This window comes from Schistocerca serialis, chromosome 7, assembly GCF_023864345.2.
Source record: "Schistocerca serialis cubense isolate TAMUIC-IGC-003099 chromosome 7, iqSchSeri2.2, whole genome shotgun sequence".
NCBI classification, from domain to species: domain Eukaryota; kingdom Metazoa; phylum Arthropoda; class Insecta; order Orthoptera; family Acrididae; genus Schistocerca; species Schistocerca serialis.
This window is the reverse complement of record NC_064644.1, coordinates 277,809,761-277,824,460: the sequence shown is the minus strand read 5'-3', so window position 1 is coordinate 277,824,460 and position 14,700 is coordinate 277,809,761. Positions and strand designations below refer to the sequence as shown.

Sequence of the window (14,700 nt, the reverse complement as noted above, 5' to 3'; positions counted from 1 at the left end):
TGTGGGCTTCGTATCTATCTTGGCCACAATAATGCGTTCACTATGCTGTTTGTAGTAGCTTACCCGTATTCCTATTTTCCTATTCATTATTAAACCTACTCCTGCATTCCCCCTATTTGATTTTGTGTTTATAACCCTGTAGTCACCTGACCAGAAGTCTTGTTCCTCCTGCCACCGAACTTCACTAATTCCCACTATATCTAACTTCAACCTATCCATTTCCCTTTTTAAATTTTCTAACCTACCTGCCCGATTAAGGGATCTGACATTCCACGCTCCGATCCGTAGAACACCAGTTTTCTTTCTCCTGATAACGACATCCTCTTGAGTAGTCCCCGCCCGGAGATCCGAATGGGGGACTATTTTACCTCCGGAATATTTTACCCAAGAGGACGCCATCATCATGTAATCATACAGTAAAGCTGCATGCCCTCGGGAAAAATTACGGCTGTAGTTTCCCCTTGCTTTCAGCCGTTCGCAGTACCAGCACAGCAAGGCCGTTTTGGTTATACACTCCAGGAAATTGAAATAAGAACACCGTGAATTCATTGTCCCAGGAAGGGGAAACTTTATTGACACATTTCTGGGGTCAGATACATCACATGATCACACTGACAGAACCACAGGCACATAGACACAGGCAACAGAGCATGCACAATGTCGGCACTAGTACAGTGTATATCCACCTTTCGCAGCAATGCAGGCTGCTATTCTCCCATGGAGACGATCGTAGAGATGCTGGATGTAGTCCTGTGGAACGGCTTGCCATGCCATTTCCACCTGACGCCTCAGTTGGACCAGCATTCGTGCTGGACGTGCAGACCGCGTGAGACGACGCTTCATCCAGTCCCAAACATGCCCAATGGGGGACAGATCCGGAGATCTTGCTGGCCAGGGTAGTTCACTTACACCTTCTAGTGCACGTTGGGTGGCACGGGATACATGCGGACGTGCATTGTCCTGTTGGAACAGCAAGTTCCCTTGCCAGTCTAGGAATGGTAGAACGATGGGTTCGATGACGGTTTGGATGTACCGTGCACTATTCAGTGTCCCCTCGACGATCACCAGTGGTGTACAGCCAGTGTAGGAGATCGCTCCCCACACCATGATGCCGGGTGTTGGCCCTGTGTGCCTCGGTCGTATGCAGTCCTGATTGTGGCGCTCACCTACACGGCACCAAACACCCATACGACCATCATTGGCACCAAGGCAGAAGCGACTCTCATCGCTGAAGACGTCACGTCTCCATTCGTCCCTCCATTCACGCCTGTCGCGACACCACTGGAGGCGGGCTGCACGATTTTGGGGCGTGAGCGGAAGACGGCCTAACGGTGTGCAGGACCGTAGCCCAGCTTCATGGAGACGGTTGCGAATGGTCCTCGCCGATACCCCAGGAGCAACAGTGTCCCTAATTTGCTGGGAAGTGGCGGTGCGGTCCCCTACGGCACTGCGTAGGATCCTACGGTTTTGGCGTGCATCCGTGCGTCGCTGCGGTCCGGTCCCAGGTCGACGGGCACGTGCACCTTCCGCCGACCACTGGCGACAACATCGATGAACTGTGGACCTCACGCCCCACGTGTTGAGCAATTCGGCGGTACGTCCACCCGGCCTCCCGCATGCCCACTATACGCCCTCGCTCAAAGTCCGTCAACTGCACATGCGGTTCACGTCCACGCTGTCGCGGCATGCTACCAGTGTTAAAGACTGCGATGGAGCGCCGTATGCCACGGCTAACTGGCTGACACTGACGGCGGCGGGGCACAAATGCTGCGCAGCTAGCGCCATTCGACGGCCAACACCGCGGTTCCTGGTGTGTCCGCTGTGCCGTGCGTGTGATCATTGCTTGTACAGCCCTCTCGCAGTGTCCGGAGCAAGTATGGTGGGTCTGACAAACCGGTGTCAATGTGTTCTTTTTTCCATTTCCAGGAGTGTAGTTACAAGGCCAGATCAGTCAATCATCCAGACTGTTGCCCTTGCAACTACTGAAAAGGCTGCTGCCCCTCTTCAGGAACCACACGTTTGTCTGGCCTCTCAACAGATACCCCTCCGTTGTGGTTGCACCTACGGTACGGCTATCTGTATCGCTGAGGCACGCAAGTCTCCCCACCAACGGCAAGGTCCATGGTTCAGGGGGGGGGGGGGGGGGGGGGGTGGGCATTTGGAGATGAAGTTCATTAAAACTAGGACACTGTACACTATTATTCAGACTGGAAGTAGTTTCCATTAGCAGCAGATTTCGAGCCATCTTAACTGTGTAGACAAGACCACGCATGGATGACCTCGAACAAGGAGCCGGCTTCTAACACTCAAGAAGTTTACAACGTTTCCACATTGGTGACTGTAATATAACAAGAAGAAATGCTCTGCTTTGTGAGATGAACAGAAAAGATGTATTGTGAGCCGAATAGGAAAGCTGCTTTTGCATCATCACAGGTAAAAGAGCATCATCAATGTCTATCACTGATCAGCCAGAACACTACGTATCTAATAGCTGGTGTGTCCACCTTTGGCACGGATAACAGCGGCGACGCGTGGTGGCGTGGAAGCCATGAGGCCTTGGTAGGTCGCTAGAGGGAGCTGGCATCACATCTATGTCACATCTGCACACTTACATCATCAACTATTTACTGTGAATTCCAGGGAGGGGGTAATGAGGTCTGACGCAACGTTCAGTCACAACCCAGACGTGTTCCATAGTGTTCAGATCTGGCGAGTTGGAGAAGCAGAACATCAACTGCAACGCGCAGTCATGCTCTTGCGACATGGCACATTATCTTGTTGCAAAATGCCGTTGTCGTCGGGAAACATCATCCTCGTGAATGGATGTGCACAGTCTTCAACCAGAGTACAACACACCTTGGCTGTCATACTGCCTTCCACAAGCTCCAGAGGATTCAGTTGAATGTTCCACAGAGCATAATCGAAGCACCGCCAGCTTGTCTCCGTTCCGCAGTACAGGTGTCCAAGAGTTGTTGTCCTGGAAGACGACGGATTCGCGTCCTCCCATCGGCATGATGAAGAAGGTACCGCCATTCGTCACACTATGCAACGCTCTGCCACTGCGCCTACGTCCAGTGCCGATGGTCACCTGACCTTGTCAGTCGCAGTTTGTGATGTGGTGTTAACATTGGCACATGCACTGGTCATCGGCTGCGCAGGCCCGCCCTTAGGAGCGTTCGATGCACTGTGTGTTCAAATACATTTGTTTCTGACCAGCATTAAAGTCTGATGTTGGTGCCTCCCCAGTACGCCGCCTGTCCTGTTTTACCAGTGTGACAAGCGTACCACGTCCGACGTCTGTGATGAGGGGTCTGGATATAGTTTCACCTTGGGTTCGCCACGTGTTGAAGAAATTCACCACAGCACTCCTAGAACGCCCGACAAATCGTCCAGATTCCAAAACGATCGTGCCGACCCTTCGGGCCATCACAATCTGCCCTCAGTAAAACTCAGATTGTGCGCCTCCCAATTCTACACACGGACAGGAGCTCACTGATACTATATGCATCGTTTGTGTGTCTGACTAGCAGTCATTCCTCGCCAGGTGACACTGCTATCGCCTGGGCGGGTTTATATCGATAGTAGGTCGGAGGTGAAAATGCTCTGGCTATAAACGACTGTTACTGTGATGTAATGAATTTCATTTGTTGAAAAAGCCATAACGTAAAGATATGAAAAGAATGCAAAATTATATATATAAGTGTGCGTGTGTGTGTGCAATATCCACGAATACGCCTTTACACCGGTTCATTTCGTCTCCAGTTTAACGCGGAAGGTCCTCCGTGTAGAAGTGTAACAGCGTCATGATACCACAGCAGTATACTGGCATTTAGGTTTTTCTTGATAGTCTTAGAATTAGCTCTAGGGAAAGAGGTCACGGCACAGCAACAAAGTTGAAGAAAGGCACACCATCGAATCACCGTCAGCGTTGTACAGTGATCAAAATAAATGTTATATTTCGATCCTTTTGCGACACCAGACATAAGAGGAAACAAAAATTGGCATTGTTGTGTCAAGTGTAGTTATGAGGAAACAAAAAGAACAAGGTAAACACACTTCCACTAAGTAAACTTATAGAGAATAAAGAAACCTTACAAAAGATTCCATTGCAGACACTACATTTTTATCAGTGTCAGTTGCATAACAGATTGCTTATGATCCAGTTTGCCCTCCTCATAATTGGAGACACTTTTCAATGCGGGTAGGCATATTCCTTACCAGACTGTCCAGATGAGTCTGCGGGATATTGTACTATTCCTCTACAGCGTCCCAATGTTGCCCTGTAATGTCTCAGGCTGGACAAGATTACCATACAAGATTCCGCCTTAAAACATGACTGACCCACATTGATGAGGGTGGCACTATACCACACAATTAGGGTGTAAACGTTGTCCTTCTTGCCTCCACACACAAAAATCAGTATTTTCAGCGTGGAGACTAATAGAGGTCTCGTCAGAAAAGAGCTCTGTCCCTCTGCTACCTAGTCCGCAAAGACTGGTTTCGTGTCCATGCCCGAACGTGACTTAGAGGAGGATCCGTGAAATGCCTTCTGGCAAGTAATTCCCCCTCGTTGGGCTTATTTCGTATCGTTTGTGTCGACATCTGCACTCCTGTCGCAGTTTGGAATTGCCATCATAGAGCCGGCCGCGGTGGTCTCGCGGTTCTAGGCGCGCAGTCCGGAACCGCGCGACTGCTACGGTTGCAGGTTCGAATCCTGCCTCGAGCATGGATGTGTGTGATGTCCTTAGGTTAGTTAGGTTTAAGTAGTTCTAAGTTCTAGGGGACTGATGACCACAGCTGTTAAGTCCCATAATGCTCAGAGCCGTTTGAACCATTTTTTGCCATCATAGACGTGTTGAAGGTTTCTGCCTGTTGTTACACGCACATGTCACTCGTGCACAACTGTTTTTTATTTTTTTTTCCGAGGCCACTTCTGTGACAATCCTCACTTGATTCTGACGCTACAAATTTCTTCCAGATTCTAGAGACATCACTTTAACTCACAGCAACATTCGATGCGGTTTCCACCTTTCTCATTCCCTTATCATACGCTATTGTTTTTCGAACAATCCTGACACAACACAACTCTTGAAATGACACACAGCACAGGTACTGCAATGTTTACAGGTGAAACGACTGCACGTACTGCCCCTCATGATAGAAACATGGTCTGTTTTCACTGGAATTACATTACAAACAAACCAATAGATTGATATCGTATAGTGTTTCTGTATCACAACGTTCAGTACTAAGGTTTCGGCGATATGCAACATCAGTGAACACTTTTACCTTCGCGAGTTTTAATTTGGCAATATTTTTCACTTAATGACATGTGGCGATCTAATGCAGTACAGTGCAATTTAAAGTAGAATAGTATAACCCAGAATTATTATAATAATACACATTTGTTAGATACAAATGTTTGTAAGTTCGAATATCGATACTTGATAGGCTCTTACGTTTCCACGACATCTTATGCAATCTAGGAAGAGGATTTACAGCGCCAGCATTGAAAGGTAAATAAACAGCACGGAAGATGCATGGCAGGAAGCTATACAAACCAAGCATATTAACCACCTCTCACGTATCACTATGTCGAAATTAGGTGGCAAAATTACATAGATGCAAACACCTTTCCGATACTACTCTCGTGAGGAAAACTTGCTATGTAACGGATACATGAACTGACTGTTAATTAGTGCTGCCTAGGCACCTGACCATTGCCAAAGCACAGGTGTGAGCTACCTGCGGAGACAGGAGAACCATTTTATCTTTTTTTTTTTTTTGTAGGTGATTGTGAAACTCACCTTGAGCCAGATGGCGGAGCTGCTAGGCCAGGTGAAGTTGATTATCCGCAAGACACCACAGTCAAGATCCATTGACGGCGAGTGACCCAAAGCTGCAGACATCACTAGCATTGTTGTGTATGAATTCAGCCCGAAGAAATCCGCAGACCCTGTCGATGAAATGTCAAACTACACAGTTTAAAAATTTGTGGTAATGTCTTCAACTATATGTGCATTTTAAAAGTATTAGCGTATCTGACGAAATGTCAGACGATACGTTAATGTTCTCCATGTATTTCTTTTGACATGTAGAAGCAGTAATGTAATTGAATGGAACAATATACAAAGCGGAGATCGATACGAGTCAATTGAAGACTGTGGTACCACCTAAGTTTTGTCTTTCGATGTTTCAAACTTACAACAGTAATATTAAATGAATGTTTGGAATGTGAAAATCTCAATCAGTTTACGCAATATTATCTGTAAATGTCGTCAGCTTAATCTGAATGAAAACTAATGCCCAGACTACAATTTCTCACAACACCATACAATAGAGCAACAGTAATAATTAAAGTAATCATTGTAATGCTGTCAAAAACGTGCCAGCAATGTGTGTAGTTCAGTAATTCGAATGTAGCAAAGAATCCGACACAGTGGCTTACAGAAGGCATTTAACAACGTTTCGATGTATAAACGAATTTATGTCAAACGAAATATCGTCTGAAACTTGTTGCTGTAATTCATGAAATTAAATTTTGTATTCTGTCTCAAGAAAATTCGAAGATTTATGTTGCAAATTTAATTATGTACAATTCCAACAATACGAAGAGACCATTTGTAATTGTTGTTTATTATATAAGCACTAGTGACGGTAGCCACGGTAGGGGAGTCTTGGGTTGAATCTCGTGACGTGCAGCCTGTGTATGTCACTATATCAATAAATCTGCTAACACATCAAAAGTGAAATGTTGTACATGACTTAAGCATTAGCAACCGATAAAAAACGTTTTAACAATACCAAAAAAGCTAAAGGACTATTAAGGACAGTCATTTATATGTTTTGAGTATATTGGCTACAACATTCATGCAAGACCAAGACAAAAGTTGAGTATTATTCAATGTGTGTGTTCGGATGGAGATGTAGCAATATTTTAAGCTGACATACTGAGTGTCGCGAACACTTGGTGCGGCGAACTGAGTATTTAGAAACGGGTACCAGTGGGTGCAAATCAATATTTCAAGTGGTAGGAGATGTTGAATGAGCAGAACGTCTCTGGCGCTTGTTTGTGAGCCGATGATATTTAATGATAATTCAGTTCATGAATAATTGCTGAAGAGGGAACGGTACATGTTACAGGTAGCTACATCTGTCTCATTACTCCGGGCACCACCTGACGCTGTGTGGCTTAAGGTACCTCTGCTTCCACTAACTGGTCGCCCCCACCCGCCTTCCCTGACCCACTCGGGAATGGCGCGTGGGAAGAAGGTGCTTGAACAGAAACACTGAATATGTAGTGTAATAGGATATTATCCTTGGAAAGCTCAAAGAATATACTGAGAAACGTTGTGGGACAGAAGTCACCCTACGTGGCATGTACTGGACATGCTAACTCTTATTAATTGAGACACAAAGGAATTAAAGACCACTGATGTACGAGGGCAGTTCAATAAGTAATGCAACACATTTTTTTTCTGAAACAGGGGTTGTTTTATTCAGCATTGAAATACACCAGGTTATTCCCCAATCTTTTATCTACACAACACTATTTTTCAACGTAATCTCCATTCAATGCTACGGCCTTACGCCACCTTGAAATGAGGGCCTGTATGCCTGCACGGTACCATTCCACTGGTCGATGTCGGAGCCAACGTCGTACTGCATCAATAACTTCTTCGTCATCCGCGTAGTGCCTCCCACGGATTGCGTCCTTCATTGGCCAGACATATGGAAATCCGACGGTGCGAGATCGGGCTGTAGGGTGCATGAGGAAGAATAGTCCACTGAAGTTTTGTGAGCTCCTCTCGTGTGCGAAGACTTGTGTGAGGTCTTGCGTTGTCATGAAGAAGGAGAAGTTCGTTCAGATTTTTGTGCCTACGAACACGCTGAAGTCGTTTCTTCAATTTCTGAAGAGTAACACAATACACTTCAGAGTTGATCGTTTGACCATGGCGAAGGACATCGAACAGAATAACCCCTTCAGCGTCCCAGAAGACTGTAACCATGACTTTACCGGCTGAGGGTATGGCTTTATACTTTTTCTTGGTAGGGGAGTGGGTGTGGCGCCACTCCATTGATTGCCGTTTTGTTTCAGGTTCGAAGTGATGAACCCATGTTTCATCGCCTGTAACAATCTTTGACAAGAAATTGTCACCCTCAGCCACATGACGAGCAAGCAATTCCGCACAGATGGTTCTCCTTTGCTCTTTATGGTGTTCGGTTAGACAACGAGGGACCCAGCGGGAACAAACCTTTGAATATCCCAACTGGTGAACAATTGTGACAGCACTACCAACAGAGATGTCAAGTTGAGAACTGAGTTGTTTGATGGTGATCCGTCGATCATCTCGAACGAGTGTGTTCGCACGCTCCGCCATTGCAGGAGTCACAGGTGTGCACGGCCGGCCCGCACGCGGGAGATCAGACAATCTTGCTTGACCTTGCGGCGATGATGACACACGCTTTGCCCAACGACTCACCGTTCTTTTGTCCACTGCCAGATCACCGTAGACATTCTGCAAGCGCCTATGAATATCTGAGATGCCCTGGTTTTCCGCCAAAAGAAACTCGATCACTGCCCGTTGTTTGCAACGCACATCCGTTACAGACGCCATTTTAACAGCTCTGTACAGCGCTGCCACCTGTAGGAAGTCAATGAAACTATACGAGACGAAGCGGGAATGTTTGAAAATATTCCACAAAAAATTTCCGGTTTTTTCAACCAAAATTGGCCGAGAAAAAAAATGTGTTGCATTACTTATTGAATTGCCCTCGTATGTCTTAGTAACGTCAACGCTGCGGAAGCAAATCAAGGCCAGGCAGGTTTGTCATTTTAACATAAAGCGTTCGTAAGGAGACGTAGTGACAAATAAGGTAAAGTAGTAGAGGACCTGATAGGAGCAGAAGGAAGCATGTAGGACGGGACGAAAGGAGACTGCCTGGCTTTTGCATCCTCTGGTGCCGGTGTACTAACCATTGATCATCCGCTTCTCCTCCTCCGTGAAGCTGGGCAGGCGGGACCTGGGTCGACCCTCGGCCCTGCTGTTGTTATCCACACGTTCTCGCACCACGGCGGGGTAGTCGCCGTTCACATAGATAGGGTTCGCGTACAGGCCCAGCTGTAAGGTGTTCATAACGCAGCAGCAGTTTACCACAGTGCTAAATAATCTTAGTGAAGAGCAACTGAGAAGTGTTATTTTGATCTAGATCATACGCTTAATGTGAAGTAATTCCCAATTCCTGTCACCGCTCTACATTTCACTAAAAATGCTACATCGTAACCGTATACTGTCTTATGTACATATTTTCAAACCCGCCGTTAGTTTTCTCTCTTTCTTTACCTCTGTCATCTCTCATATTCCTTCAAATACAGTTTCTGCTAGTAACTTATGGAGAGTCAGAAGCCGCAGTACAGCTGTTATGTTAAGAAACCTGCAGGAATGGGGAAACCTGAATATTCCAGTAAAGTATGGGTGAAAAGGTCTATCGTTCACCATATGTACCGAACATAGGAAACTAAGTTTTCCTTAAATGGAAAGGGACTCGTGTGATACATCAAATAACATCAGCATTTTGTGAGATGTTCGTTCCTGTAAACAGATTCGAAGTAGTTGTTATAATTCAAAAGTTACAACACTTTTTTTGTTACAGGTACCTGAAGATGGCTTTGACCAAGGAGGAGATAACTGAGGTCATTTTGTTGTCTGGAGAATGGGACTTTCGTGGCATGGCGTCAGATTTTAACAACTGGCACGCAGAAAGACAACACTGTCAGGTGATTAATTTCCAAATTCTAAAAAACTGGGACTGGAGTTCACTAGGCACTACGTGACCCCCAAAAAAATGCTGCTAACGAACAACAACATAGAGAACGGTTTTGGTGTCCTTCGTGAACAGCCCACACAGCAGCATGCGACGTCTGTCAGCAGAATGTGGAATCAGCCACTCATCGATCGTACGAATCCTTCGTGTTTATCAGTTCCATCCATTCAAGAATCACCTCCTCCAGCACCTAACAGAGGATCACCCTGACAGACTTATGCGCTTGGGCCCTAGAGCTAGTTCAACAAGATCCTTCTTTTGTCCACGATATTTCGTTGAGTAAGGCAAACTTTTCCGTCAACGGTGAAGTCAACTGCCACAGTCCCAGATATTGGAGTGGCTAGAATCGGCACTGGATGGATCCTTCAACGGTAGTTGATGAGGTAAAAGCTATTATGTGTGGAATGTGGGGTCCCCGTGTAGTTGGACCTATTTTCATTGCCCATAACCTAAATGGTCAACGTTACCTGGAAATTCTGCAAGAAACTGTATTTCCGTTAGTTCTGAATGAAGATGGCAGCTTTACCCCTTAATTTCATCAGGATGGGCAACACCATACTACGGAGCAGCTTTTTGTCAGTGGTTAGATGGTAAATTTCTTGTTCACTGGATTGGCCGACGTGATTCTGTGGAATGGCCACACAGAACATCTGATCTCACACCACTTGGCTGTGGGATCACTTGAAGAACTCGAATGTGCAGAGAAAATAAGAAGCAGACATCATCACACATTCTCGAGCAACCTTAAAGAAGCGTGTGCCTGCATTTCTGCGGAATCCTTCAGCTACTGCATGATTCTTGGATCCAGCGCCTTCAAATGTGCGTTGATCGAGAGAAATTCGATTTATACCACATTAAATGACTGTCCCTTATGGAGAACAGTCCAGCCTGTAATTTCAGGTAGAATGATTTGTTAACGTTTGAATCAAAATTGCTACTTCCAAATGGTTTATATCACAAGAACCCTTTTGAATTAAAAAAAAGACACATTCAATATGGTCGATTTCTAGATGGCGCCCATCCTCGGTATATACCGTAAAAGATAGACTGCTTCTCCCTTACTTTAAATGAATACTTTGACTCACCCTGTATAACCAGTTACGTCTAGGAAGAGTCACTCTGAGGTAAGATCCATCTACCTATCAGAGTGGTTGGGGGGGGGGGGGGGGAGGTTCGTAATTAAAAAGAAATGTAGTCCACAATGGGCGAATACTCAGATTTTATTCATGCAGCATTTGAGAATAACAGCAATAAACTTTCCAAATCATTTCAAAGCTTTGCGAAACAGTTTCTCGCTGATAACCGCCAAAAAATCATGAACGGATAAAAGTTTATCGCTTACTTCATTTTCCCCGTTTATGCAACAAAACTACTACATCAGGCGCGACGTTTGATTATTACTTCTTCGCTACTAACTGTATTGAGAAGTTTGCAGACAGTATTCACATAAACCAGTTAATATACTTGCCAAATTACATTATTATCCAACACACTTCAGGAGAAATGACTCCATAAACACTGAGATGATTAAAAACTGCCGCATGATTTATAACTTTTGAATTTATTTCTTTTTTTCTACTAACTCCATTCGCAACCACGTTTCGCAGGCAGTATCCACGTATACCGCAGAAATTACTTACATAATACAATCTTACGTCTCATACTTCAGGAGCTACTATATCATAAAGCTCGAGCTGCGGGAAACGAATCTGCAGCACGAAATTAGCTAGACATACATATGAAATACGTGCACAGATACGTGTATATTGTATTTAATATGCGGATGCGGACAAAGCAGTGGGTAAAATACTCCTCCTAAACTTGTGGATCGATTTCGACCAAACGTGGTACACGTATTACTTATTCTGTGGTAAGAAACAATGTGAGGGTAAGAACCAGCAGCCTCCCATTGCAGTGGGAGGGATAACTTGGACAGAGAAGGGAGCGGAAAGAGATGGAGAGACAGACAGGGGGAAGGAGGGCGTGGGCACTGATATGGTGGAGGAGGAGATGGACACAGACAGACTGAAAGAGGAGATGGACAGAGAGATGGAAAAGATAAAATAAACAGAGAAAAGGAATAGATGGACAAAGAGAGTGAGAGGAGGAGATGGACTAGTAGAACTGTACTAAATGCATACCCCGGCAATGCCAGGTACTCAGCTAGAAAGGTTTTTCATCAGCATTATGAATTGTATGATTTTTAAATTAGTATGGGTATTATTATTAGTGGAATCCTCTTTCTCAGCTTTCACATTTACAACAGAGGCGTAAGTAAAGTTCAGTAGAGTGAACAGGAAAAATGGGGCTTTTGCACGTTGTTCAGTTTGTTCGACATGCCAAGAAAGGTCGTTTCGAACTTAGAATATGCATGCATTGTTACCTGAAGGCAAGCAGGTTGGTGAGCACAGCAAGTTTCCGAATTGGTGTGCACTACAGCAACGTTATACGAACATTCAGTCACTGTTGCGAGACAAAAGCCATTGAAGATTTGCCTCTTAGTGCCCGTGCACAGTCAACAGCTCTAACTCACAAGTAGATTCCCAGAGCAGAACGCAACAGAAATGAGCAACATCGTTTTGGAATCAACTGCAACGGTCTTGGCGACTCTCGCAGTACACAAGTGATTTCACACGATAAATCCTGTCTCTATATGTCCATTACCAAAAACTGTACGAATCTCCCAGTAAGCTGGTGCTTGAAGAACATGGCTTGGGAACACGTGGAAAAGATCCTGAATATGTGGCGTCGGGTTCTCTTCACTGATGGCAGGGGTATATGCCTGACGCCTGACTACAGCCGTAGAATAGAGAAATCCGCCCCGGTATACCATTTCATGTTCTGCGCAAGCAATTCCCTATGTTTAGCTCAGAGGTATCTTGGTCATATTTCGGCCCATAATCAAGTGCAGATGTCAAACGATTTCACCACTGTCGACGCTAATTTGAGAGCTGTACAGTATCTACACAGTACCATCGAATCTATTATCCAGCGCGACAGTATTTTGGCGATTGATTGATACTTTAAGATAATACATAAGCACATCGAACCTACTTCATGAACACTTTCCTTTAGCAGACAGTATCAACGTAATTCAATAGCCTGCGGTACTTCCTGCCAAGAACCAGAGTCACCATTTGTGAGACCAACTGAAATTTGCAATACAGCGTTTGCTGGAACGCTCCTGTCACAATGAATGACCTGATGACGGCCTATGTCTGAGAGGTGGGGAAGCTTCAGTAGCAACTTGTGTACCATTCTGTGGACAACACGTTAAGGAGGATCCAACCAAGTAACAATATTCAAGGTGAGGAAAATGGTATTCAGTTTTACCTAAGTAATTTCCTTATAAGGGATGTACAAAGATGTTGACTTCCGAATACAGAGTGTTTTTTTTTTTTTGGCTATTGTGTTCTTTTCCTCGTTACCGTGTCAGTCCTCCTAAGACAATGCTGTTTCAACAATGCTTCTGCTTTTCCTGTGCCTGGATCTTGACTTTATCTCAGTGTTTCTGCACTATTCTTTCTTAGTTTCACTACTCGTTTTTCACGTTTACAGCTTCTAAACCTAATTCGTTTAGGATTTATAGAAGAGTTGTTCGGTCAATTGAATCGTAAACCCCTCTGAAATCTACGAACGTCGCTAACAATGTGATACGTCTGTGTGTCATGTAAGATATTACATAATTACGATTCAGTATTAGTTAAACACATCAAAGTTCTTTCCTGAACCCTCCCCCATTGTTTTATTCTATCGCTTTTGTTTGAAAGTAATTTTATTAATTTCATAAGCCTTATTCTTAGGTTACCTGCTCCCCTTGAATCTAAGGACCCTCCTTTTCGTAGTTATGTATGTGATACAAAACCTTGTTAGAATTTACACTTAGAATAGTGTATTAATCCATGGAAAATGCTTTATTATGTCCTAGCAACCATTAATAGTAAGGTAGTAGACCTCTTAACAATATAGGACTGTTTCATTCAAGGATTATGTCGATAGACGAGCCAGACGCTCGAGCTAAAGACAAACAGAATATTTTAAAATGAAATTATCGTACCTGGAACTGGAACATACGTTCCTGAGCCTCCAGAGTCTCTTCCAGGTCATTGTACGGTTCGAACCAGTCACAGTTCAGCGTGATACTGATTTTACCTGAAAAAGAGAAGTATATTTGAAACACAAAAAGACAATGCAGTATTTTATGATCTGTCTGTGTAACTGAAAGGGGAAAAATAAACTAAGACAGATACATGGTGAACAAACATGCTTTCCTATCACATAGACGAAATAATATTAAGATGTGTTGGATATCGGTCTCACTAGGACCACCAGTTATCAAGAGATAAGAATTTCACTAGCCATCTAGTGTAAACGTGACCACGACGTCTTAAAATGCGTGTTTGAAGACTATCAAGATGAAAAATGAGTGCAAGAATTGAAGCTATTAAACCCGCACCTAACGGAACAGCCATTACGCTCTTTCTCCCGGAGTAAATAATCAGCACACTTTTAAGGGCCCACAACCATATTCCATCCGATGAAATCCCACATGTTTTTGTGGAGAAACGTTTTCAGGAACGTATCTCTGTAGATCTGTGGTGTGGTAGGCCAAGTAGTGGCTTGGCTGGGCCTAATGTATTACCGCACTGTCGTGTCGGGCAACGTTATATGGACTTTATAGAAAGAGCTTCCAGCATTTTAGGAAAAGGTCCCTTTGGCTACAAGAATGGATATGTTCTTCCAGCACGAAGGGCCCTTTGCACATTCAAGTTGTCAGGTGACATACCAACTAAAGCTTACTTCCCATAGAAATTGTCACGATTCTTGAAGTCCAGTATCACCAGAACTTACTCCTTTACCTTTTTGCCTGTGGGG

At 44.5% G+C, this 14,700-nt stretch overlaps 1 protein-coding gene across 1 annotated transcript in view; it reads right to left on the bottom strand.

The window, feature by feature from the left end:
* Window positions 1-14,700, bottom strand: part of LOC126413014 (myrosinase 1-like) — a 63,338-nt gene that overhangs the window by 14,534 nt on the left and 34,104 nt on the right. The window contains exons 6-8 of the mRNA XM_050082907.1: window positions 13,883-13,977; window positions 8,978-9,122; window positions 5,808-5,956 (exon numbers count right to left, since the gene is read on the bottom strand). Of these exons, the coding sequence (XP_049938864.1) occupies window positions 5,808-5,956; window positions 8,978-9,122; window positions 13,883-13,977 (389 nt within the window). The remainder of the gene's footprint in view (window positions 1-5,807; window positions 5,957-8,977; window positions 9,123-13,882; window positions 13,978-14,700) is intronic.